Here is a 27,389-nt window from a genome sequence, read left to right as displayed (position 1 = left end):
CACACAACATTCATTGAGTGTTAGATAGACTTACCGTAAGTCATCCAAACTCAGGCTACTTCTGCAACAACAGGCAAACAAATTACCTCAGAGCCCAGCAGAAAATGAAAATAAAACAAAACCAAACCAACAAAAAAACCCCAAAACAAATCCAAATTTGACAGACCTGTCCCAACAAAATCAAATCAGCTTTGATGATCACCATGGATTAACAAAAGAGGTGACACAATTAGGAGCTCCTGACCTAGAATCCTAAGAAAGTGAAATGTGAACACTACCTGCACATTTCATCATCATAAGCTTGGCCTTTGACTTTAAAACATCAGTTATCGAAACTTTCAAGAGATTCAGCACAAGCAATTGCCAATTTACAGAGAACAACTTCCATTCTTGGAGTTACCTGTAGTGCCAAATAGGCAGCTTACTTTTCCTATTACATATCTTCAGAAGTCATGTAGGAATCTAGTTAATTTGGCCAATACAATCTGTAGTCCAAAGGCTGTGGACTTACTTTACGTAATAATACATGCCCTCTCCCCCTCTGTATTACGTATACAAAGAGCCACTATTAAAAATTAAAATATCTTCAAAAAAAATTTTATTTCACAGATTTTAAGAACTGTCATGTATTTTTGACATTCTACATAACCTGGTACATAAAATCAATGCCTCAGACATCAACCCAGTAATTCCAATCGAGATGTTTAAATGAATTAACTATAAACAATGTCACCATACACAGGACTTTAAATCACTGGAGCTACTGAATTCTGGACAAACTGATATGGGCTAAAAATATTAAAATTTTAGATTTTGTTTTACAGAAGGATCTGATTTTAAGACTTCTTACACTGTTTTTGGTTATGTTAACTGTGAAACTGGAAATATAACCTACCAGGTCAGAAATGAGGGTGACTATTACAATGCATAGAACTATATCTTAACTTAATGGGTTTTACTACCAACCATTCCCTGAAATAATTAGTATCTTTTCTACTTGGTCCATTAACTTGAAAAATGCTTTAATTTCACTGCTATCCCAATATGAGGAACCAGGATGTGTCTATTTGTTTGTAGTTATGGTATGCAGAAAATCAAGAAAGATATACAGCTATCCAGAAATCTGGGAATTTATACTACATAGTAATTTTTCTTTTTTTGTTAGACCTACAACACAGACTACATTTAAATAATGCAGTAATATATTCTAAGTACATAAATGTGAGAGAGGGAGAGAGAATTCTTGTAGTCTCTTCCATGCTACCTAAATTAAGTTGACAGAATTCGAACTCAGAACATCAGTTATCATTGCCAACACCGATTAAACATTAGGTTACAGACTATAGTTAGTTATCAAGTTACTAGAATACTCCCAATGTAACTTCTTTACCTTCCAGAATCACTTGACACTCCCCACCCATTGCCTTGGGAGTTTTCACAGTGTGTTATTTGTCCTGTGTGTATGCAAAAAGCTATGACTGTTCTGTACATTCAAAGAAGTGATTCAAACCAAAAATCACACAGATAGTCACTTCTTCCTACGTTCCCACCTATATTTTCTAGAAACTGTAATTTTCTTGTCTTGCAATAAGGGAAATGTTTCAACACATTACCCCCATGCACATTCCACTGGGATTTCATACCTACTCCTTGATGTTATTTTTTAACCAGCAGTACCTGTGCAATACACACACAGTATCCATACCAAAGCACATCAACGATACAGGAAACAAAACTCATCTTTGCATGTAATTTCTTTCAAATGGAACTAATGCTAGAATAAGGAAGAGAAGGCAAGACAAAATATATGGAATAACATCTGGAATAATTCTGTAAGTAACCTTGTTTTTTCCCCACCCCCTTGGCAGTGACTGTACACAATTCTGCAGAGGGAAATCCCAAAGCAACAGGCAAACTACTTGCATATAGGACCTCTGTTTCATGGAAACAGTCACTGAGGCACCACTCCAGGAACACACAGTATCTCGTATTGTAAATCAGCATATATACTGAAGGCATTCAAATTGTTCTAAAATATAAACCAGATACATTTTCAGTAATGCTATTGATGCTGTTTGAGAAAATGCTGCAACAGTCCCCAAATAAAATTTATTTATTTTGTAGCCAGAGATGCATTTCAAAAACTTTGGATAGAGATGGCCTGTAATTACCCCCTTTCTGTTTTTAAAAGCAAAGCACCAAGAAGGTGACCTACAGGTTTTCATACTTTAACTAAATTTAAGAAGAGTATGACAGGATGCTTCCAACTCCTGACATGAATAATTATGGGGAAGAGACCAGAAGGCAGATTTAAAGGTCTAGGTGAAACCCTGTAGCTATCTTCAGCAGAAGGTGAAGTGTGTTTAAGGTCACCCTTCCTAGTGGAATACCATGTAGGAAAGGAATGCAGCTTGGACTAGCTGCCTTCATTCCACACCTCTTTGTTAAGAAGCAGAAGCTTGCCAGCACCAATCTGAGACAGCACTACACCAAAGCTCCAGTCCTGGACCTACAAAAACTGTAAAGACTACATTGAAGATGGCACCAATGGAGACATAATAAAGATAACAATCATGTGATTTTTGAAGAACAAGAGCTGGGAAGAAAGGTATGTCCCAATAATACAATCTCACAGTAGGCTGCAAAACAAGAGGTTTGCTCTGAGGTATAACTCTAATGAAAGCAGAAAAGGTGAGATGAATCACTGTTACTCCTCTAGAAGATGACAAACAGCATTTTGCACAGTACCGTGGATCTTATTTCACACCAAGAAAAAGTCTATCCAAATTAAAGACTGTCTCACTGAAGTTTTTCTTCTTTTGGCTAGGACATAAGAGAAATTCAGCTGGGCTAGTCCACGACTGTCAGAGCCATCCAACAAAAAGTGAAACACAAGAAATTATGAGACCTCAAGGTTTATCAACCCAAACCAAGCCCAGAGTGAGAGATCACCCATCCCTACCAGAGGAGAGCCTCTTCTCCTCCACAGGAGCCTGAAGGTGGTCAGCAAGTATATGGCCCAAGCCCAGAAACAAAGCTTCTGAAGCTACCTTTCAGCAATAGATTTTGGGGCCAGAAAACACATTTGATTTAGGAGAAATGACAAATCCTCCTTGTCACAATAAGAGGAGATTCCCAATGAATAACCAGGCTGGTTAGACGTAGGGTACACTGTAACTATCCATGTACCATCTGAACTCAAAGACAATGCAGCTTGGCACCACTAAAATGGTATTATATATACACAGTCAATTAAATCACCACTTTATTCTTGCATTATCTAATTCACACTGCACAATATTTTGTTTCCTTCCCTCTTCTCAAATGTTGAGATCTAAATCACATTTTAAATTCTTTAACGCAAAATGCTTCAAAGAGAAGAGACATCTTGCATAATATTGCTTGCACCTTCAGTATGTAATTTCTTCATTAAGAAACAAAAAGTACAGCTAAAATTTTAGTTAAATTAGTATCAGGCAGTAGCAAAATTCCTATGGTTTAATATTTTGATGCTTTGAACTAACAACCAAAGAAAAACACTTACAAAATTCTACCTACCTGTTGAACTTTGAATTGCGGGTTGGTGACTCTGCTCCTCTTAAAAGGTGTCTGAAGTACTGTAGCAGGCAAATAAGGTATCAAAGAAAACACTGGATTAGCTGAGGTAAAGGCTACTATGCAACAACACTGCAAAATTCAGGAAACAAGAACTGAAGTAAAAAAACCAAGCTGACCATAATCTAGCAGTTAGAATTTTAATCTGGAAAAGGGCAGACCATAAAATAATCAATACATGAGCCTAGGACTACTTATTTAACCTTACATAATCTTGAGATTAAAACCATGAAACAGAAATAAAAATTAAGCACCAAAATTTATGTCTCATCCTTGTTAAAAAATCAAGCATTTGGAGCATTACAGCTATTGTGGGAGAGATGACCATCAAAACAATTTTTGAGAAATGTTCTTTTTATTAAGAATAGTGCCAAGCAATGCAAGTACCCACTCCCTGGACAAATCAATACATTATGCCACAAGTAAATGCGAGAAGCTTAACACACAACCTGACTTACACAAAATTCTGAAAGGGACATGAATTCAGACTCATCCCTGTGATGGAAGTGTGTCCAACTAGAAGGCTTTAGGCAGCTAAAGTCAGCCCAGAGTGGGGAATTCTTAAGGTGGCATTTAGAACCCAATCACACAACAATCTTAAATACATTGTAAATTTCTCCTTGAAAACAGACACTGGACTTCTAGCTGCTGGAATCCACAATGCTGAAAGAACATAAATACAACTTTCGTACCTTTAAATACTGTTATATTTTTAAAAGTAAACAAAGAGATTGTGTTCTATGTCTATCAGGCAGATTACTTTTGCACCAGATTTGCAATCATAAAAGAAGGGGTGGAGAGGAATTTGTAAAGGCTATGATATACACAAATTGTTACATCAAAAAATGAAGAGTTTTTATTTTATTCTGTGATGTCATGTTGGACTGGAATAAATTCTATTTGCCTACTGAGATTGGTCCAGCTCTGGAATGCAAACTGAAGTGGAAAATGAAACCATATTTTTCAGTTCCAAATACACATGACTGTTGTAAATAGCATATCCTAAAAAAAAATACCATCTTGCTTTTAAGATTACTCTTCAAATCTTTCACTTACCTCATCACTGTGACAGAACATAGGAGTAAAAACATTCTCAAGCAGAGAAAGTACGTGCTCATAAGCCTCAAAAAGACACCGCATAGTTTGAAGTTTCACAACATCCATATATGGACCTTCAGCAACTATAAAAAAAATTTAAGTATGAATATAAAAAGATATACATAAAGGCATTTGGAGTTCAAGTTCTTTTCTGGTCAGAACTTGCAATTACTTTGCAAGCTACTCTAAGTCTTACAAATAAAATATAGAAATTAACAAAACAAGGACTAAGTACAATATAGCAAGGGGAAAACAATTTTTAAAACTGGCAAAAAAAGATTGATGATATTCAGCAAAATTTGTTTCCACTTTATTACAGAACGCGGTTTAAATTCCAGTGTACATTATTCCTTTCAAATTCCAACCTACTTCTTTGAATCTCTTCCACAATGAAAGGGTCAAATCTAATTTTGTCAATGCTTTCATCCAAACAGTAAGTTTTGTAAATCTTCTGTACTTCCTCATGAAGAGACATCTTTTCAGTATCTGATAGTTCTGGTCTCAAAATTCGGTCATTGAATTCCTCTGAGAAGAAAAGAAAAAAGCATTTCTTGATCAGTCTGGCAAACAAATAGCATCTTGATGCACACTATAACATCAACTCATTTTCCAGTAGGTAAGTAATTTGCAAAACTTCAAAATTAAAAGAAACATAAGACATCTCAAAATACTACATAATAAGGTGATACCTTCTTATTAATTATAATTCAGATTTGTTAATAAAATTATTACTAAAAATATATTGCAATGAAACCAAATTATTCCTTATCACAGTAAGGATATGTGTTGAACACATGAAGTTGTTCCTGACATAAGAAGGACTTTTTTTCCTCCTAAATTACCCAAATGCAAATTGTAGTCTTCTATTAGCATGATTTCTAGATCATCAAATACCTTCAGCACACATTTGTAATCTTACCCACAGTCAGGCAGAACTGCAGCACATGGACTGCCCCTTCCTGTTTCAGGAAGTTCATAAAACGAAATAACAGGTCTTGCTGATCTCTGATCTCCTTTAGCTCCAGTTTCAGTACCTGAGTAGGTTAAACATGCAGTCAGCCAACTTTCAAACTTTCAGCGAGTACATAAATAATGCAAAGAGTGGTAGAACAAAATCAGCAGGTAAAGTAAAACATTTATTCAAAACAGGAAAGGAAGTAAATGTTGCTTCTGCTTACAGATGGTTTTTTATTTCTTGGCTCTGCAAATTTCTGAAGAAATGGAACCAATGAAGAAGTAGGCTCAGTTGCTATCTCAGGCTGCAGAAAAAAAATGACAATTGGGTAAGAAAGCTTCTTTAATGGGTGAACAAAATGCCACTGTTTTAACTTTGTACTCACTGGACTATCATCAATGAAGATCAGCAGCAAATGGTTGACAGTGTCCTGCAAGAAACACAACACAACAAATAAAATTAACATTAAAGAAACTCAACAAAATAGATTAAAATAATTTCAATACTGTTATACCCATGTTTAAACCTGAGTATATTAAATACTTTTTAAAAAGCAAAGCATGGAAATACATGTTTGAGAATTGACCTTCAATGGTCTCCTCAAGTATACAAATCAGGGAATTTCTGAAGAGACCTGCACAGAAACATTCTTTATCCAGTAGAAGAATGCTCTTTAAAGTATTTTTACTGTAAGTGCAGATCTAACGAGCTACTAATACTTACACACTACAGTACTTTCTGTTTGCAGCCAGGTGATGCCTGCATAAGGCACTGTAATTTTGCCAATTAAAATATATGCATATATAAAAACAAAGATGACAGTGTTGCATCTTCAGAAATAAATGCCCCCTTATTTGCAGAATTAAGGGAGAATATCGTTTTTAATACAGCTGCATAAAAGGCTGATTTACTTTACCTGCTATAAATATCCACACAGCTAAGAGTTCAAGTAATTGAGCCCTTTTTTAATGTAGCAATAGTAATTTGAAGATGTTTACACTAGCACAACATTCTCCCATTTGATAGGTGTTGTAGATCTTCATTGAAAAATACATTTCTTAAGAGACCATACAAATACTGTTATTTTAGTCAGTTCCGTGAGTTAAACACTCAATCTAGCTGTCTGAACAAACAAAACAATTTGTTTGGCCACAAGATTCCTTTTTCTTTTCTCTAGTCAAAATGCACAGGAAGTAAGTCACTGTGCATCATTTGCTTTACCAAACATGCTTATTGGGAAAACAGTAATTTTGAACAAATTAAGATTATTTTTGTGCTCCAAAGTCTTACAGGGTCAGCTAAGAAATCCATTGAGGGAAGGAAAACAGAACCTGGGAGAATCTCTCTAATCAGAAGAGCCAGGGATCTGAAAAGAAAATAAAAGAAAGAAAACAAAAATCCAAAGCAGTATTTGATCGCATAAATTTCTAAGTAGAATTTCCAATGCTGTCATATACTACTGGGAAACATTTTAGGATTAAATAATACCACAAACATGCTATTTTAAAGACAAATAAAAAAATTATTAACAATGGCGTAAGAAGGAAGATGACTTCGAAGTTCATTCTTTCACTTTCCAGAATTATTGTACTACATAGTATGCAGATACCTAAAAAAATACAATTCTAAATAATTTATATACCTGCACTCTGTTGACTTGGGGGGCAAAATATAAGGAAAAAGAAGCTCAGTAAGTTTTCTTAAGTAGTGAAGCTCATCTCTTCGGCTTCTCAAAGCAACATGGAGCTCTGGTCCATATTCTTCTAAAGCAGCTTGCTGCAAAAATTCTGCATTTTTTACTGAAAGTAAAAAAATAGCATTACAGAGTTGCTTCAGCTTTTTCTTACTGGGAAACACAAGGCAATTGCTTTTCATTTGAGCTTAAAAGTTAGTATTTTTAGTACATATGCAACTGCCAAAAGGATAAAATGTTGAAGCTTTACAAAAGAACCTTGGCTTAGACTTTGAAGCCTAGATACGTAAAAATAAAACCACACACTGAAATAAGAATTCCTTCACCAAACAATTGCAGTTTGCATGGTATCCAGAATGCTTTCTCATTTATAATTATATACAAATATATATAAAACAATATAAACTTACATTTATTCTATTTATTATATATACACATATAATAAACGTAAGAACTCAGCATCTGGATTTTAAAAAAACCTGCATTGTGCAAAGTCTGCCTCTAATTGCCTTTTTCCTGACCTTCTTCATGACCTCCTATCTTTTTGGCCTACAACACAATTTGAAATCAACATAAACTTTTACTCAATCCTGTAGTATCTGTTTCCTGCTTAGAACACTCGAAAACAAATGTGAAAGAACATACATTTTAAACACGGGATAAATCAAGCCAAAACCTTCATGAGGACCTGCAAGAGTACTGCCTCTTAAATTACAGTGGAGTTGAAAGAATACCTGCTTTACCAGATTAAAAACTGTAGACATTAATTAGAAGCAACAATGTTATATTTCTTCAGATCACTTGGAAGACAAGAACTGAGCTGTTATAAATCTCACGTAGCTGAACTAGCAATGTGGCACAGCCTCGTGCCAACATCACCACCTGGCACAGCTGAGGTATGTAATGTATTTCCCAGTTATCCTGGAGGTTAAACCTTGTTCCCAGCATATGAGAGAAGCCTGCTGGCTTGGCCTTCACCAAAAAACCACGAGTGGTATCAGCTGACGTGGGGGATGCAGGAATACATATCACCTGATAAATCTGCCTAGCTGCTGTCACTAAAAGCAGACAGGAGGAATGCACCCTCTGGCATGGACAGGTAATGAATCGTGGAGGTGCCTGTGTAAATAAGAATTACTAAGAGAGGCAAGGGTAACAAGGGTAGGAGAAAAGGAAATGCCCCCTAAAAGCAATCATTTGAAAAAGGCTTTAGAAAATAAAGAGAAAAGGCTAGGCTCAACTAGCAACCAAAGCAAGGTCTGAAAGATGCTTCTGAACCATGTATTGTTACTGCTTTATTAATGTTTACTAGAAAGTGCTACTGAAAGTAATTTTCAGCTGCTACTTCACATATCTGCCTTAGGAAATAAGTATTTTCCTTTAAAACACTGACAAATAATGGCTGTATTTTCAATGCTGTGCATTTAAAATACAGTTCTTTGCCACTGAAGTGTTTCCAACTCCTTGGCAGAAATCAGAGGAAACATGAAAATTGGCGTAAACAGCACTGCAAGATTATCTAGTATCTTGAAATTGCTGCTGTGCCATGAAAGACATCCAATGTGATTACGCTATGTCTCATTATTCATCTTAATCATTAACACTACTCACAGGACCACTGGCATGTATTTATGGATATCAAGGAGACATTTTGAGGGAAAGAAGAAAAGTTCATGACTCCAGTTAAAGTAAACATCTACATTTAAAAGCTGAATGAAACCACATTTAGTAGATACAGCACTGTGGAACACAGCCAGCAAAAATAAATAAAAATAACAGCAAGTGTATCCAAATATGTCTTCAATGTGCAGTTTAAATATAATTTTTACACCAGGCTTGTGAAGATATTCTTACTTGGATAATAAATATGTTCCTGCTCAAAGTCTCTCCATGGCTTACAAACATGAACCTAACTTTTCAATATATTACAACTTCACTAATGCAGATTTGAAATCATTCTATCTATAAGGTACCAGGTACAGTGCACAGATGTGCAAACCCTTTCATCTATTAACTGCTTACCTGGAATATAAAGGAAAGCCTTCTAGAAGCATTGCTAAATGATCTTGATTGCTCTGAATACAAAACCCACATTCCTGTTCACTCCCATACAGAGATAAAAATTAAGTATTTTCAACGTGGGCCAATAAAAATCAAAACAGAGAGTACAAACACATACTGTAACTTTTTCCCTACTTGCCTTTGCAACCACCAAAAGAAAAATGCAAAAGGACCTCTTTTTTTTGAAAAAAGGACATAAGGATAAAAAGACATAGCAATACAATTTCAAACGTGCATAAAGAAATATCCATACTTGGCCTTTGAAACTGACAACATATTAAGTCTTGACATTACCTTTTTGCCTGGCCTTGGCTATTACTTCAATGTGTTTCATTGCTGCCTTGAGCATCTTCTTTGTTACAACAGTTGGTATGTCCACCTAAAGAAATGTTTTAAAATGAAACCAAAATTGTCCTATTTTTCCCCCCAAAATATATTACAGACAACTATCAAACATATTACTTTGCTTATATTTTCCAGTTTGAACCATAAAATGAAGCATTAAGAAACAATCCACAAATTGTCTAGAGGAGCTGACAGTCTGCTGTTTCTTCTGGGCAAAGGATATAACATCACATAGAACTAAATGCCATAAATGACGCTGTTAACACGTTTATTGTCAACTTATTCCCATTATGATTTTTTCACTGCAATAAATACACTAAGGCAGCATGACTTCCAACTCACAGCATACGAAGCCCAGTTCTATGGCAAGATTTGACCCTCAACAAAAGCATGAAGTTAACTATACTCTGCTTCTAATACTTGTGTGCCTTAACACTCTGCAATTGTGTCCACAAGGACTAAAACCAAAGAGAAACCCTCCTACACACACGCAGAAAAAGTGTCACCCCCAGGTGATGGTAGAACCAAAAGACAATTTGAGTTGCAGAGTCAAAAGACCATTAGTACCAACAACAAAACCATGTGACCATAAGCCAAACAAAAGACACGTATGATTTAATCAAGGATTGTATTAGGGTCCTGCATTTTTTTTTTTTTGATGGCTACAAAAATGGAAGAAAGATCATAGAACAATTCAGGCACAAACAGACCTCGGGATGTCTTAGCCCTGCTCCAAGCAGGCTCTGGTCAGGGTGCTCAGGGCTGTATCCAACCTGGCGCTGAAAACCTCCTGAGTTAAACACAGTCATCTCCTCCAGCCCCAATCACCTTGGTGGCCCCTTGGTTGAACCTGCTCCACTCTCTGGTAAAGAGGAGCCCAAAACTGGATCAGTATCCTAGATGCCATCCAAAGAACATCAAGTGAAGGCACATAATCACTTTGCTTGACTGTCTCTGCTCCTGTCAATACAGCCCACGATGCTGGTGGTGCTTTAAGCTGCCACTGATGGTTCATATTCAGCTCACAGCCTACAATGGGGTCAGGGCCTGTGCAGCAAGCAGAGCTACTCCCTGCAGACAGTCAGTCCCCAGCCTGTACCGTTTCAAGGGATTGTTCTTTATCAACAGTAGCAGTTTTCACAGAAACTCATCTAGAAAGTGATTTACACTTGGCATGCTCTTTATTTTAAGCAAGAGACATCTCAGAGATGCAAAAACATACAGCTGTAAATGTTCAAAATCTAAGAATTTTGAACAAGTTTCTTTCCCGATGGAGGAATCCCTCCTTGATACAGTATCTTGCCAGACAAGGAAAGAGACAATGCAATTGCAAAGGCTACCAGAGCTGAGAGAAAAGTTGGTGTTTTTATTCAATTGTACAATGAGAATGTTACATATTCCTGCATACTCCCCTGTAAGACTTGAGGTGCACAGCTATGACCTGACCTGGCCAGCCCAGACAAGCCAGCACAATTCACTAGAGCTGCCTAAAAGTAAGGTCAGCTCCTATTTACAAGGAAGAAAGGACAAGCTTCTGTTTATCAATGGAAAACCCTGTCTTTTGTGCCTCACATTCCAACAGTAATTCCTAGAAATTAAGAGTTTCCTACGGAACACAGGGATAGGGCAGTGTTTCTTCCTGCAGAGGTAACTCAACAAAGAGCACAGCCAAGGAAATTGTTACCAACATTGCAGTACACACTGCAAACTTCTGCCAAAAACTTCAATCAGATGCAGGGCTATCTATACCACACTACACAAAGGGAAAACCTTCCCTTTCCCTTCAAAATACATAACCAGTCCACAGCAAGGAAAATCCAGATTTGAAGCATTTCAGCATACATTTAATAATTAACAGGCCTGAAGTCTTTGTTACTTCATTCAACAACCATGCTTTGACCTAGGCAGCTTTAAACAGAAAACAAAATCATTCTTTTCACTGAAGCAATTTGTAATTTTAAGTCTCAATTCAAAAGTAGAATATTCTTTGGCAAAAGAAAATATATATGGTCTAAAAAATAGAAAAAATAGCCTCTTTTTTCTTATACAATTCTTCCTCAATTTAGACATTTTATCTCTGTTAGCCAGAACCATTGTTCTCAAGCATTTAATAATAAATCCAAAACAAAGTACAGCTGCTGGGCAAAGGTATTTGACTATTTTATTTACAACTGATGGTGATGAATTTCTCCTCAATGTATGCATTTCTGTGATTAACTTTATTTTGTAGGTCCCCTAGCAGTGCTTAGTACTGGCACACATCTTGAGTGTTTGTTGCACATATTGTCTACCCAGAGAATTGAATATATTACATTTAAATCCTCACTGTCAAGGGCAGATATGGTAAATTAACACTCTACTTCAAGATGCTATAGCTCATTTGAGATAACCCAATTAAATACCTTGTTACATGATCAACAGAGGAGACATGATCACTTTCTGTATCAACAATGGATCCATGAACAATGCAACTAACACCAGAATGTATTGCAACTCCAAATTTTGAGACCTTGGAACAGATTTTCACTTTGAAAGATTTATTCCACTTTCACACCTCCATACAATGGCTGTTTGGATACATGGATATTTCCTAATCTTCCCACATGTTCACTTTAAAAAGCAGCATGCCTGATTTAGAGTAAACAAGAAAGTCATCTGGATTTGATATTTAACAAGGAGAGGATCAGGCTGTTAATAAGTCATGACAGGGTACATGTGCAACTTGTAGCTCAGAAAATATTGTTGTTACTAAGGAAGGGAAAAAAAGACACACATTTATAGTAGTGGCTCCAACAGAGAGGCCAGCACTGACTAATTCTGGAAATTGAGTTAGGAGCCCTTTCTGCTTAGGACAGCCAGAAAGTTAGAAGCTGTTCCTGTGAAACAGGCTTGAAGCACTTTACCAGAAAAGAGTTGTGCTGTTAACAAGAGAGCACATACAAAAAAGTATGTGCTAATAGATTAAACACAGCAAATAAAAACTTTTAATCTTTAGCATTTAGAATGTTCCTTAAGAATTGCATTAATACAAAAATGGTATCTGTTTTAATTCTTATGGTAAGCTGGTCAACTAATGGCAGTCTATTCTTTACAGACAATGTAAGGACCTTGTCTGCATTTTAAGAAGGCAAGCAAGCAGAAGCTGCAAGACAGGTATGCAGCTCACCATTTTGTAACAGCTGTTTTTCAGTAATTTTCAAAACGGTTCCACTTTGACTAAGTCACCAAAACACAGCTAAAAGATCACAAAGTTTTAACAATGCCTTGCACTGGTGTAAAAAATATATTCATTTGCAAGAACTGGGGAAAGGTTTGAGTCACAAGGGACTCTTTGGGGTATCTACTCCCTCCTTCTGAAGCTTATCCCATTCCTAGCTGTAAAGCATCTCTGAAGGTTCATGACTGGAAGTGTTCAACATCCTCTGGGACTTGGCTGAGCAACCTGTTCTTGTGAAAGATGCCCCTGCCATGGCAGGGGATTGGAATAAGTCATCTGTGAAGGTCAATTATTTCTGATGGAAAACCAACACTAACACCTTTAAGTCACCTTACCTTGTGAATTCTCCGAACTAACACAGATGCAAAAAACCGCATTGTCCCTCGCAGTTCATCCACTGAGGATTCATCATCAGTAATATTTCTGCAGTGTTGCAAAGCGTGGCATGTGAGAAAACAGAATAAAATACATTTCTGTTAATCCAACCACAATACATTTGGCACTATTAAAAGCATAAGAACCTTCAACAGTGACACTTCAATTAGAATGAACTGAAATTACATGAAAGCTACCAGAGAGTCAGCAGTCTTCTATTTGAGGAAAATACACAGAATTCCCACTGTGTCTCTGCACACAATGGCTTAAGAAAAATGTCAGGAAATTGAAATGATATACCAATTCCTGCTCTCATACATTATCTGCATAATTTTGACCAAGTAAAATCTTACATAGTTTCTACATTTGTAAACACATCCTAATTTAACGGCATAAAGGAAATTCAAATTATTTAAAGTGGCTTCTGCTTGGAAACGAAGAATTTAAATAGATTTACAAATCTCTATGTCAAAATGTCATCTAAACTTTTTATCTGGCTTGCCAGTTTCCATCTGCTGCAATAAAATATGTTCAGTGAAAAATCATGGTAAAAATAATTAAACATGATTCAGGAAGAAAAATACCTAACTCCATGACTTTTTCAAAAAACTGAACGAAAACAGGAAATACACTAAGTCTTAGATGAAGAAACTGCAACTGAACTGAATGGAAAAAGAGATCACGATGCCAGCATTCCACAAAATACAAGTGAAAAACCAAAAATCTACCAGTTACTAACACGAACTTTAGAGCATGACTGATATATTGGTAAAACTGCAGTATAACAGCTGAATAATAACAAAACAAAGGAAGTTGCATCCAGTTTTACCTAATGGCCATAGGCAAGAGCCATCACAGCTTTTGGTAACAAATGAGTGAATATGTACTAAGCAGAAGGATTACTTGTGTTTAAAAAATATCACTACAAGCAACAACATGACATTTTAAAAAAATTATGCATAAAACGTTTTACATTATTCAGCATCCAAATTTTAAAGCAATTTTAGCATGGGTTATAGGGCATTCACAGTCCTGTTGAAGATGAACCATAAGGTGCAAATACTAGAGATACTAGTGACCTAAGAGTCAAAGTGCACAACTAATTGCATGAAAAAAACACCTCAAATAAAACAGCCTGGCATAAGAAACACAACCATCCTCCAAAAGCTAATTACATACAGATAAGAACACTGCAGGGGAAAGTTTGGTTTAAGATCAGCAGCTGACATTTTACAAGCAATAGGGTTAGAAAATACCCACACTGCCAAAGGGATTAGCATTGCCAAGGGATTAGCAAACAAACTGTATTATGACAGTACTAGTATTTGACAGACAACAAGATACATGAAGTCATTTGGACCAGAAGTTATTTTATTGACACTTGGATAACCAGTATCTTGGCTGGCCCTACTTGGACATGACTTTATGCCACATATTCTCACAATAGATTTGCAGAGACGTTCTTTTAATCACCAGCAGACTAAAGACTGGTGAAAAAAACATCATGAACCTGTAAAATGTCAAATCTCCAGTGACATGGTGCAAAGTCCAAATAACTCACTTGGAAGCATTTTAAAAACTGGCTGTGTTTTCCCAGAACTTTAGGAATATTAATTGTAAACAGTTAGAGAGTGTAATGTCTCAAGAGAGATACACCCAACTGCTATTGCATGCAACGTCTTACAATATCCACTGATAAATGAAAATCATACACAAATAACAAAGTGATTTTTTTTCCTCTGTGTGTCAATTATTCTTACAAAACTTGGCTAACTCCTTTCAAGAAGATGTAGAAAGTAAGTCACAAGCTAATAAAAATGTAAACCTATGGTTTGTAACTCAACAAAAATCCTGACTTTTTCTTGCATTACTTGCTTTTAAAATAGAAGCCGTTCCGTATGTGAAAACATTGGATTTTGCCACCAAAGAAAAATGTTTTCATAGCAATGTATTACAAAAATGTGGTAATTACTGAATTCTGTCTGAATCTGAGAGAACTGGAGTTGCAGTACCCTCAATGACCAAAAATATTTAGTAAGCACAGAGTGACTAATTCAAACTTTAAACTCTCCTATTGAAAATGAGGTTGGTATAAGCAAGATATATTATTTTGCTGTACGGCATAAGCAATAGACTCACACCTGTGCTTTGTAGCTCTGCAAACTTAAGATTACTTACAACTATGCTCTGTTCTTCTGATGCAGTAGAAGAAAAACTTAAATAAATACAACAAGCATAAATATTTTGAAAAATAACAAACAAAAACACACATAGGTGTTTAACAAACAAAAACACACACCTATTTCAGTAGAGTTCACTGGACTTTAAGTACATTCCCTTACAGTGATGCAAATTTAAGGATGTTTGCCCCTAAATTTTATCCTAAAAAAAATTAAAAATGCTTACAGAGTTTATTAATGAAACAAACATAAAATATCTTTAATCTGTTTATAGCACTTTTATTCCTAAGCAAAAAATCTGTGATTTTATTTTGCAACACACCCTTCTGGTAAACATTACACTGCCCTAGCTTGTGACTGAGATACATCCTGGTACCACTAATGTCCAAGACAGCATCAATTGGCACAGCACAAAAACAAAAACCAAATTTTTTAAAAAAATAAATAATTTAAAAAATTAGCTTCTCCACAAAATCCATTCACCTGAAAGGCAGAGCAGCTAGCAAAAGAAATTATGCCCAGACTGCTTCAGCAAGGGAACACAGCCAACTGTTTTACCAATCTATCTGTCAAGTATGAATTGCCTGCCAGTGCTTACCCAGCCACACTGCTAAATAAGGATAGCCTGGATGCAGAGGCTATGTGAAGAATTAACCTGAGTGAGTCGAGGTTTATTAGCTCAGAAAAAAAGGATGTCCTGAATATACAAATCCTTTCTTCTGGGTGATGTGAGCTTTGCAAACTGTGCAGGTACAGCTAGAGTAGGAAAAGCCAGAAGTGACATGCTCTCCAAACCAGACCTCAAACAATGGCACAGAGACACAGTTCAGGTGTCCCTCCACAACCCATGCTGGAAACATGTGAATGTCTAGACTAAAATAGGATCAGATCTGACATTACTACTGTTAAACTGAAACCAGTAAGCCTTTCAGGACCAAGCTGCTTCCTGTAGAATTACTTGGATATCACTGCACCCACCATAGGTCACTGAACTCCCAATATTTCAGTTTCACAGAAAGCTTGTTAGATTTGATCAGCAGGGTATGAATTTATGGAGCTAGTTCAAAATCCAGAGGTGCAGCCATGCAGAACTTAAGACAATGCAGGAGCACCTATACTGCTCACCAGAGAGCAAGGTGTAGCAGAATGTAGGCTGGTTGGCTCCATACCAAGCATATTTTACATTGCATTTCTAACTGTATATTATACATATAGTATACTACTATCCCCACCAGATTACATATTCCAGACTTCCACTGTCTTGGGTGTCAGAGAGGTAAGTAATTGGTGGGAAACAAGTTTCCTTGTCAGTCCATGACAAAGACATTGAAGACACCTTCCACCAGAGAAGAAAAATCTCTTTTCTATTTATGCAGTACAGGAGATGGTTGCCTTACATTTGTTACTTTATCAAACAACTCAATAGAACATGCCCTGATTTTCTGTTACTTGGAAGTTTAAAACCTTGAGGTTTCCAGCTTGCATTCGCAGCATATGGTGTTAAAGCTCCCTCTGCTGTTTGCATCAGCAGTGAAGCTTAACACTTCAGCACTCAACACACAAAGGCGAGACATGCATTGGCCACAATCAAAAACCCATGAGGCAAAGAAGTCTGCCCAGAAAACTTTAGATCCCAGAGACTGAGAAAAACCCAACAACACAGAGTAAATTAAAAGAAAGCATTTTTTAGGACAAACCGAACATTTCCATCCAATGAAAAAGTCAACTTTGGAATTAAAGCAAGATGTTGTTTAAAAAGATTAATGCCAATATTATCGACTAGAAATATTTTAATACTTTCTTACAAAGTGCTGCAAAGCACTAATTAATATATAAAAGTACAAGGCAGAAAACCCAAAACAAAAAAAAAAAACCCACAGAAAAAATAATCAGCCAAAGTATTTTCTTTATTCACTATTTTAAAGTTATTTACACAGTATTAATCTATTCATAGAGTGCGACATAATCGTTGATAGTCTTAAAACTCAGAAAATTACAAGATGATCTCCAAAAAGTTGGCCACAAGTATTCAAAATACCTTTTCTTTAAAACCCTGTGAAGTTATTTATTTTTTTGAAGCAATGTGATAGATCAGTATGCTTCTCATCTGGAAGTAAATTCCAGAGGTGGCGATGGGTTGAATTTTTATACAGATGGTCATCAATCTGTATTTATTTCCAAGTAAGAGTTATTACAAAATGAACATATAAAAATAGATAACCTAAAAGTGTTTTTAGGATGAAATCAGAATCACTTCTATCATACCTAAATTATTAAAAGGTCTGTTGTACTCTGCTAAGAGACAATAAAATTATGAAACTGTAGCACTTAAAAGTATGCTTTGTATTTCGCTAAGGAAACAGAAATGTTTATTTTCAGATGACAATTTCTTAATTAGGTTGACAAATATTTACGGTATTAAAAATAGTAACATTTCAGTAAAGCTCATACCTGTACCACGGATAAATAAAGTTTTCCAGCACCAACTCAAGCACCTGTGCAGAACAAAGACAACCATGTTACAAAGTAAACAGTTTATTATAAATCCCTGTTAGAAGAGTTAAAAACATGAACACCTTCCAAAACTCGTAAGACGTAATTCATACATCTTAGAACTTTAGCATACAAACATGTAAGGTGTGGTCTTGTTGTGAGATCAACCATTTTGCATCGTAATCAGTACTTTAGGCAAACAACATCAAAGTGATGGTTCCATCAGATATCAGCAAGAATCATCTGCCGCAAGTACTATCAGTGAGATGGAGCCCAGTGCTGTGGCCACTGTCAGGCAAATGCTATGAAACATGTAATCTTACCTCAAACACCCCTTCCCTAATTTTTCAGATCAGTGTCTGTTCTTTTCTGACGTAGCATGGAGTGTCCCAGAGGCACAGTTACCCACACTACACTTACACACACTTCCATCCTTTTCCACCCAAACCTTCACCTTATCCAGTTCTCCTCCACCTTCAAGGTGGGACAGTCTAGTCTGTATGCTCACCACTCTCAAAGAAAGCAAAAGAAGTCATAAAAAGCAATTATGACTATGAAAGCCATCTGTCTTTCTCTATATCCTGTATCACAGCTTTCAACAAAGCCTGGTTCAGCCATCTCCTGAAGTCCTAATCAGAGCACTTCTCAAAGTCCTTGTCCACTGTGTACCCCGATGGCCTTTTCCATCATGCTCCTAGCTCCTGTATATTCCCCCTACATGGATCACTGCAGGAGAATCTCTTCTACCAAACCTGTTCCATACAGGTCAAGCCTGTGGTTGCCTTTTGCATGCCAGCGTTAATCAGAATGAACCACTGCTATTGCTGCCTCCTCAAAGACACACCCTGGTTCAGCTTGGCTTTCAATGTGACAGAAGGAAGAGGAGCAGAGGAGGTGACAGTCCCTGCTCAGTCAAAGGGCTGCCACCACCATATACACCAAGTGTACTGCTCACAGGACTGCAGCTTTGACACCTCTCCTTACACCTACCTATATTATAGCTTGCACCTACCATGGTGCAAGCTATAATGCTTGCACCATGATTAGTAAAATGAAAACTTCTGAAGAGAAGGAAAATTGTCACAGTACCAAAAAAATAAATCATGAGGAGAAGACAGAAGGATAAAATTAAGTTCTTAAGATTTCTCCTCCTTCACAACAGCCCCAAGATTTCACCCATACTACCTACTCCCATTGCAGCCATTAATTTGAATCAGTGCTTTAGAGATCATTTCGTCCCCAACAGCATCAATGCTGATGAGGGTAGTAAGAGAGAGTACCTGTGCTATGTGAGGCTGCTCTGCCACATTCTGTAGAAGGAAAGGTTTTTCAAAAGCACTGTGTACAAAGAAAAATGTGAAGTCTGTTTCAAAGGCAAGTTGAACGTAACAGCTGATACACAAGTGCCATTCAGGAGAATATTACAAGATCTGCTGCTGCACTCATTCACAGTGTATGCACTGCAAGAATTCAAGACTTACTAAATCTACACTATCTTCAGGGCACTACATGCCTCTACTCCTCTCATGATTACAAAAGCATACTCAATAAAAAACACACCATGGCCTTTTTAATTCCTCTCAACTCTTCAGATTTGAGCCACTCATGAATACTCTTTTTCTATCTTCACTAGTAAGAATATCACCCACTAACATTTGATAAGATACTTTCTCTTTTCCAATTGTTCCACTTCAGCTATTTTTCCCCCTCTCTCTGGAGACGTTTTGCAGCTTGGGATAACTTTAGATGTCTGTGTTATGGACCACACAAAGTCATCCATGTCTTTTCTCCTACCCTTATGTGCTATAGCAGTAATAGATCTTGAAACTGTAATACCATCATGTGTTAATGATTGATGGGTAAGCTAAATGTTGTATCATGTTGTCCTGTGTCATCCCCACCCCCCAGTCTCATATTTCCATTTATTAGCAGGATGGAAGGGTGAGGGAAATGACAACAGATGCTTTAATTCCCAGTCTAGAAGAGATTAGGAAATCCCAGACAATCTTCTATAGAAGTTACTCTTCAGACACCAGAGAGGGGATCACATCCAGCTCCAGACAGCAATCACAGACCACTGGACTTAAGAGCAGTAGATTAGACTACTTAAACCAATTTCCCTGATGCCTTGATAGCACTGCCACTACATTAGCCACCAGTTTACTCCCAAGAAATCTTAGTCTCACAGGTATTGTGACATTATTTTTGTTCATTGAGAGTTTCCAATAAAATAAACCTCTTTCAAGGCTCAATGTGCACTCTTCAAAAGAAGTGCCTTACAGAAAGGTTTGAAAAAATATGTCTAAAGGAGCCTCTTTCTGTCTCACTGCACTTTTGCTCTGTGCTTCCCCATAAGGAGCAACAGCAGCAGAGCACCTTCTGTTTGGGGAAAGTGCACTTGCACAGCCTTCAAGCACAAGACAGTGTATTCAAAGGGAATGCAATGCATTCCTCTTGAAACAGCTTTCTTCATTCATGACTGCTACTTTGGAACTGAAAGCCTGTCCATCAAGATTTCTGTGAATGTGCCACTGCAATTTCAATTCATCAGGTGGTAACAGAACTGATCGGCCCTGTCTTCCTCTACAGTCCAGAGGGCTCTGAAGGCACTAGAAGAATTGTTTCCAACAGTGAGACCTCATCCTTACCTAAGCAAAACACACATGGTTCTGACATTCATCTTCCCATGGTTATTAAGTAAGTAAGAAAAGTGGAAAAAAGTACAAGACCTGATGACCGTTCCCACTTAAAAGTGGAAGATAAAGTCTCCTTGAGATTCATCCCATGCTGTAGTAACTGAGCTCCAGTTGAACCATTTCACAGACTTGCCAGTGTTTCTCTTCCACAGCCACACTGTAAGACCAGGTTTTATGGTATTGCCTCCAGAGAACAATGAAGGTAATCCCACTAGCCAAAGACACTGAGACAGCATGCACAGACAATTAACTCAAAATGCACTTTTTACTGGAGTTAACTTAGCACTGGTCAAGATATCAGAAAGCAAGACACATTCTACTAGGGCTCAAGTTATCTATATCGCCCTAATAAAAAATGTGTGGACACACAGAAAGCAGCTCCTACTTGCACATTTACTAAACACATGGCATGGCAGAGGCAGTTAAGTATGATGATCCATTGCACCAAGGTGCTGTACAGAAGTTAAAAGAAAGCTACTGTATGAAATCATCTCTACTACAAAATACAAGAACTCAAAAAATTATAAGCCACTGACTGCCACTAACTGGATTTCAAGGCGTGCAGTCCATACTGCTTTCCCTTGAACCCTATCAGCATTCCAGACTGTGGCAGTGTGATTCTGCTGGACAGAAAAAAACCTGTCACATCATCCACCGCACTTTCATAAAACATTGGGAAAGCAGAACACATGCACCCAGTTCCATTCTAGCAACAACAAAAATATTATTCAGGCTCAATTGCTCATACTACACACATGCCAATAAAGTAGACAGGACACCTCAAAGAATGACAGCTAATGATAAGCCATTTCCTCGTCTGCAAAGTATTATTCTCCAGTTTTAAATACAAATGATGAGTCATTTCATTTAAAGCCTACCTATTTTTCAAGCATTTTGCAAAATGACTGGCTCTACTATGCGTGGGCAGCTTTGAACTGGAAAGAGATTACAAGCGTAAAACCAAAGGCAGCAGGTAGCAATGTAAGCAGCAGCTGAATTTAAAAAAAAAAAAAAAAAAAAGAGAGAGAAATTATTTTCTAGCATGCACTGCAATACTGCAAGCTAGTCTGCCTTTGCTGCTGAGACAAGCTTTTTGGGGACTGCCACACAACTGACCCCAGCTGTCAGGAGGAGGAACTGTGGAGCTGAGTGATGACTGAATCAGCAGCAGGTCAGAACTACCGGGCCAAATTAGAATAGAAGGGAGCAAGGATTTGGTACATGAACCACAGTAACAATTACAAAGCCTTAAGAGACAGACAATTACAAAGCCTAACTAGATAGCTGAGACCACTTCCTGAGGGTAGAACAAGCGATTTGCAAGAAGAAAGCATGCAGCCCATTGTGCTGCTACAAGAGTTCAAGACTGGCAAAGAGCACATTCAGGCAATAACTGATTTCTTGTCATGCATTTGTCTATATCTTGCTTTTAGAAAGCAACAAAGAAAAAATCTAGTCCCATAATCAAGTCAAGTCAAGAACCTGAGAACTTAAGAAATTAAAAAAAAAAACACCAAACATGAGGTCAAAAGACAGCGGCACCTTGATCCAGTGAGACATTACTTTCATTATGCTGATCAAGAGTAGTTCAGCAACTTTCCCCAGATTTGACTTGCAATCATCTCCCACATAGCAAAAATGAGATTGTAGAGAAAAAGATGAGTTCATTAAGAGAAAAAACAGAATTCTATTCTCCTCTATACAATCTGTAGCACCTAGATTACATACAATATAAAACTAACTGATACCATGTCCTAATTCAAAAAGAAAGAAAACAGTGAAGAAACTAACATAATGCAAAATGGATTAGAAACCGGAAACAAAATCATACTTGGGTCACTGCCTTATTTTTGTGCAGGACACAGCCCAAATTATAAAATATTAACAGATGCATGGTTAAGACAGTTTAGCATTCAACTATAAGAAGAAATATAAATGCGGGGAGGAATGTCCAGGCATAGGTTTTGTTATTCTTCTAAACACATCCAGCAACTAGATAGACTAAAACAAGGCTGCAAAAGATTAAGAATTTGCAAAATGAGACAAACTGTCATAACAATCCAAGAGAGAAAAATCCATACTTGTGAGGAAAACTTGGATTTCTTCTGATTTGAGCACGTATTAAATTATTCTGAAAGCACTTGAAAACACAAGCTTAAAGGCTATACACTTGGTTCAAATTAGAAACATTCGGTAATGAGAATATTGCCAAAATTCTTCAACCTGCAAAAAAAAATCTAGAAAAACTAAAACATAATTAAAAATTCCAGAATTATTCCAAGTATTTGAAGAAACTGCTTTTTAGAAACAGGCTGCACTCTGCACTCCTTGGGAATCTAATTAATCTTAATTCAGTTCACATTGTATCAGCTTCTCTCTAATGTATGACTAACCTACAAAAGAGAGTAAGAGCAGTCTCTCCTTCCAGCCTGAAGCAGGCTATCCAATTCCAGGCCAGCATTACCTGCTGCATCCTCAGAGCAGATGGTCAAGAGGAATATGGTGTGGGCAGAACCCCTTGCTGCCCTTTTAAACAGTAGAGAAAAGCTGCAATGAGATTTCTCATTTTAAATAATATCTGTCCTACACAGGGGAAAAAGGTGGCTCAGACTACTTGTTTGGGTCCATCACAGAGGATGACCCTGGCCCACTCTCCCTGGAAGGTACAGAATCCAGACCTAGTTCCTCCCTCTAGTTAAGAACACAAAGGAGGTAAAGGAATGAGAAGTATGGCATAGATACACAAAACCCATGCTTGCAGTGCTAAATAAAGCAGGACCTGGGACATGCCACTGAAGTAAAAGCAACAGCAAAGAAAAGGCCACTGTTTTGGTAAAAGCAGAACTACAGCAACACCGATCAGATACAAAATACCAAGAATATAACTATGGTATCTATTTATACCACTTACAAAGAGATACTACAAAGAACTTTTTCAGAATCGAATTCCCATTTAAGCTCAACAGAAAAATTTCCAATTCTTCAGCATTTACCACATCCTTTGGTAGACTGCCACAGCTATTTGGTACCCTAAAGCCTAAAAATATTGAATGCACAGAAGCATTTATTTTACATTCTATTATTAAAGGAAGAGTCCATTGAAATTCTATTGTCATTTTAATACACTTAAACTTATTAAAAAAGATAATAGATTAAGTAACTTTAAAAGAGTAAATGTTTGCTTCTGAAATCACAGAGGAAGTCACTTCAATCAACAAAAGGAAGTCAACAAGCTGTTACGCGTTCTTTTTTAAAAATATTCCTCAACTGTCCATCCCTTCCTTCCCTTAAGTTTTCATTCTCCTCTCACTCCTGCAGTGGGCCATGCCTGGGACAACACCTCACAGAGCTGAACTGAAGTGTTAGCTTGTACCACAGACACACATGGCTTTGACTTCATACACCACGTTGTCAATTACAAGAACTAACACACAAAAATCCTCACTTGTGCCATGCCTAATTGTTCATCCTCCTACCACAGAACTCCAAAGCTGGAATTCTAAATAAATGGATATTAAGCTACAGACATGCTAGTATATTTTCCTAGCTTCAAAACACAACAAAGCTGATCTGTTTAGCTGCCAATATATTTATCAATTACCAATCAAGGAAATAAAAAGAAAAACCGCTCTTCAAATAATTCTTTTTAAAGAGATTAGAACAAAATTCCTGATTTACAGTCTTACTAAAAAAAGATATACATGGTATTCTCCTTTGAGTAAATTCACTGATTTCTTATTTCAGACAAAATTTGTTACAGCTTTGTCTGATGATTTTAAATAGATTAATAGAATGGTTTGGGTTGGAAGGGACCTTAAAGATCATCAAGTTCCAATCCCCTGCCATAGGCAGGGACAACTTCCATTTAGCCAGGTTGCTCCATCCCTCCTGGCCTTAAACACTTCCAGGTATGGGGCAACCAGAAGTTCTCTGGGCAACTTTAGTGCCTCACCACCCTCACAGTGAAGAATTTCTTCTTAATATCTAATCTAAACCTACTCTATCAGTTTGAATCCATTCCCTCTTGTCTTCCCCCATGCTCTTGTAAATAGCCTCTTTCCATCTTTCTTGTAGGCTCCCTACCATCCAATTACCATCTTCATTACAGAACTTTTGTAGCTGGAGCAAATCAACTTTTACCCTCTACTCCAAACTAAGCAGACTGAAATCCTTAACTTTTCAAGACTCAGACTTGCTCAACTGTAACTGTTGTTTTCAATACTTTTCCCCATATACACAGACATTTCTTCTATGTTCTAGGCGCACTGCTACACAAGCAGTCCACATTTAAAAGCAGGTCACCTTGCCTCCCTGCTCCCAGCAAACACTCTTTTGATTTAACTTTTACATGAACAAGTTAAAATACCTGGGAGGTACATCTGAACCACCTCCTGAACCAGAAGCAAAAAGTCTAAAAGACAAGTACTAAAAGCCCACAGAACCTTAAGGTACTAAAGAAATGATCCACCACTTACCTCTGAAAGTGATGCATCCACCTTGGAAGGCACTTTCAGATCCAGCCATGGCTGATAGTTTTCCAGAAGCAAAGTAGGTCTGTAGGAGAGCATGGAAAAGTTTATGTAACAATACGCAACTGCAAGTTTCCTACTGTGATGTGCAAAATGACACCAGCACCAACCTTACCACTGCCACAGATGTAACTTACCTATGCCTCTTGCACTTGACCTTGCCACACACAGCACAACTGTGACCATGAGGAAACAGCTCCGGCAATTCCAGCTGCTAAGAGATTTGGACAAGTTTACATTTGCCAAAATGATGACTCTATTAATATACCAACACATTTGTGAATTTCCTTTTAGAGCATGCTATTACAGAGAACTGAATGAAGACAAACTTTTTCTTCCAATAGGAAAACAAGGTAACAAGGCATCATATGTGAAAACAACTGAACCAAAATGAAAAATCACTTCCGCTGAAACCAAGTCCCAGGACACAGATATCTCACATCTCTATTCATCTCCCCAATCATCGGTCTAATAACAGAGTAACAGTTGGGTTTTCTGCAAAACTTGCCTTACTCATAGACTTGAACTATTGCAATTATACCTTTTTAGTCCTAGGAAAGTCCACATTAAATCATTACAAGTTAGAAAAGACCAATTTGCTTTGGGAGTATTTTTCTCTTTCAAATACCGCTTAGAGAATTTTGATTACACTGGCAAAGAAGACTCAGCACTGACCTGCCAAAGGAAGGGCATCTTTAGGAAAGAAAAAGCCCCAGTAAAAGAGCAAACAAACAACATTATTTCTCCACTGCCTGCTACTCAAATGCTCAAAATGTACAATGAGGGGAACAGGAAACAACATCTACGGACACTCCAACAATCGGCCTTGCAGCCAAAGGTGGATTTGATGGGACTATGCAGAAACACGGGAATAATCCGAAGTGTTAATCATCACCTTTTGCTACAAAACACCTGTCAGCAGGAGTATATGAGCTGTATTGATGTACAATATTTCTGAAAACAGCTAGGATTAGACAGAAACTGCCATTCCATACAAATTCTTATTACATTTAAAGAAAGCACAACACTCATCACAGACATATTTACCTTGGGTTTGTATTTTATCGTGAACAGAATATTGGGCAGCAGGGAGTCCGGTCCCAAGGAACAGTAGAAGGTGACGACGCCAGCCACGAAGGACCAGAAGATCATGAGAACGTGCAAGTACCTTCGAGGGTAGGAAGAAAAGGACAGGAAGCAAACACTGCTGTAAGAAGGCGCCGCGCCGCCCGCCCCGCGGGGCCCCCGCCCGCCCGGTTACCGGTTGAGGAGCAGCGTGGCGGTGCCCAGCGCCAGCAGCAGGCAGCAGGAGAGCGGGTACTGCCGGCAGGTCTCCCGCAGCCCCTCGGTGCCCCGCAGCCGCCGCAGCAGCCGCCGCCCGGCCGCCCTCACGCCCCCCATGGCGGCCGCTGCCCGCCGGCCGGGCCGGAGGCGGAGCCGCTTCCGCTACCGGCGCCCCGTGATGGCGGCAGCGAGGGGCCGGGGCGGGGCGGGGAGAGGCGGAGCGGGAGGAGCGGCGTGCCGGAGCAGCCGGGCGGGGTGGCCCTGCAGCCCCGCGGGGACATCCGCAGCTGTGCTGTGTCACGCAGCGCGCTGGGCACTGTAAATAGAAGGGCTCTGATGACAGCGAGCCTACCTAGTTATAAATACTTGGGTTCTGGACAACGAGGGGTTCCCAGCGCCAGGCGGACAGAAAGTGCTACGTCTGATTAAATGCTCTATATTTGGATGATGACTGAACTAAATCATTTAGTGACCGGGACACTAAAACCCTATAAACACCGCTCAAAGCTTCGTAATTGGCTGTAAAGAAAAGGAACAGGGTAGGAAATGTAATAAGAGCCCACCTTAACATCAGTAAGTGTACAAGAGTAAGACATTGAAAAGAGGGGAATTCTGGAATATAATTTATCGCTAGTGAGAAGGATTTAAACCAACTTCACACGAATAACACCTCCAGTTACACTGTAAGTCACGAGTTTCAAACCGCTGGAGTGCTTTCAGCAGCTCTGGAGTTACTCAGCGTTACGAAACTCCAGTCTCTGTTAATAAGATACTACTGGTTATGGGAATACCAGTTCAATGGGCAAAATATAACAGCTGTTGGGAATTCATACTGATAAAGGGCCTTC

The 27,389-nt window shown here is 38.0% G+C and overlaps 1 protein-coding gene across 5 annotated transcripts in view; it reads right to left on the bottom strand.

Annotated features, from left to right (window-relative positions):
* Positions 1–26,702, bottom strand: part of SNX14 (sorting nexin 14) — a 45,545-nt gene extending 18,843 nt beyond the window's left edge. For 2 of the 5 annotated variants that reach the window (XM_085056391.1, XM_085056392.1), the window contains exons 1-16: positions 26,519–26,702; positions 26,305–26,425; positions 25,395–25,471; positions 25,204–25,282; positions 17,991–18,034; positions 13,320–13,407; positions 9,717–9,801; positions 7,311–7,467; positions 6,959–7,034; positions 6,054–6,098; positions 5,892–5,972; positions 5,633–5,747; positions 5,083–5,238; positions 4,672–4,796; positions 3,559–3,617; positions 35–61 (exon numbers count right to left, since the gene is read on the bottom strand). In XM_085056391.1, the coding sequence (XP_084912517.1) occupies positions 35–61; positions 3,559–3,617; positions 4,672–4,796; positions 5,083–5,238; positions 5,633–5,747; positions 5,892–5,972; positions 6,054–6,098; positions 6,959–7,034; positions 7,311–7,467; positions 9,717–9,801; positions 13,320–13,407; positions 17,991–18,034; positions 25,204–25,282; positions 25,395–25,471; positions 26,305–26,425; positions 26,519–26,658 (1,475 nt within the window). In that variant the 5' untranslated portion in view covers positions 26,659–26,702. The remainder of the gene's footprint in view (positions 1–34; positions 62–3,558; positions 3,618–4,671; positions 4,797–5,082; positions 5,239–5,632; positions 5,748–5,891; positions 5,973–6,053; positions 6,099–6,958; positions 7,035–7,310; positions 7,468–9,716; positions 9,802–13,319; positions 13,408–17,990; positions 18,035–25,203; positions 25,283–25,394; positions 25,472–26,304; positions 26,426–26,518) is intronic. The other 3 variants (XM_085056394.1, XM_085056395.1, XM_085056393.1) reach the window with 2 other exon arrangements.
* Between the last annotated feature and the right edge of the window lie 687 nt (positions 26,703–27,389).

The sequence above is a fragment of the Lichenostomus cassidix genome, chromosome 3 (assembly GCF_008360975.1).
Source record: "Lichenostomus cassidix isolate B80296 chromosome 3, HeHo_3.0, whole genome shotgun sequence".
Taxonomy (NCBI): Eukaryota; Metazoa; Chordata; class Aves; order Passeriformes; family Meliphagidae; genus Lichenostomus; species Lichenostomus cassidix.
Note: the sequence above shows the minus strand (reverse complement) of the source record. Positions and strands in the feature narration are given on the sequence as shown.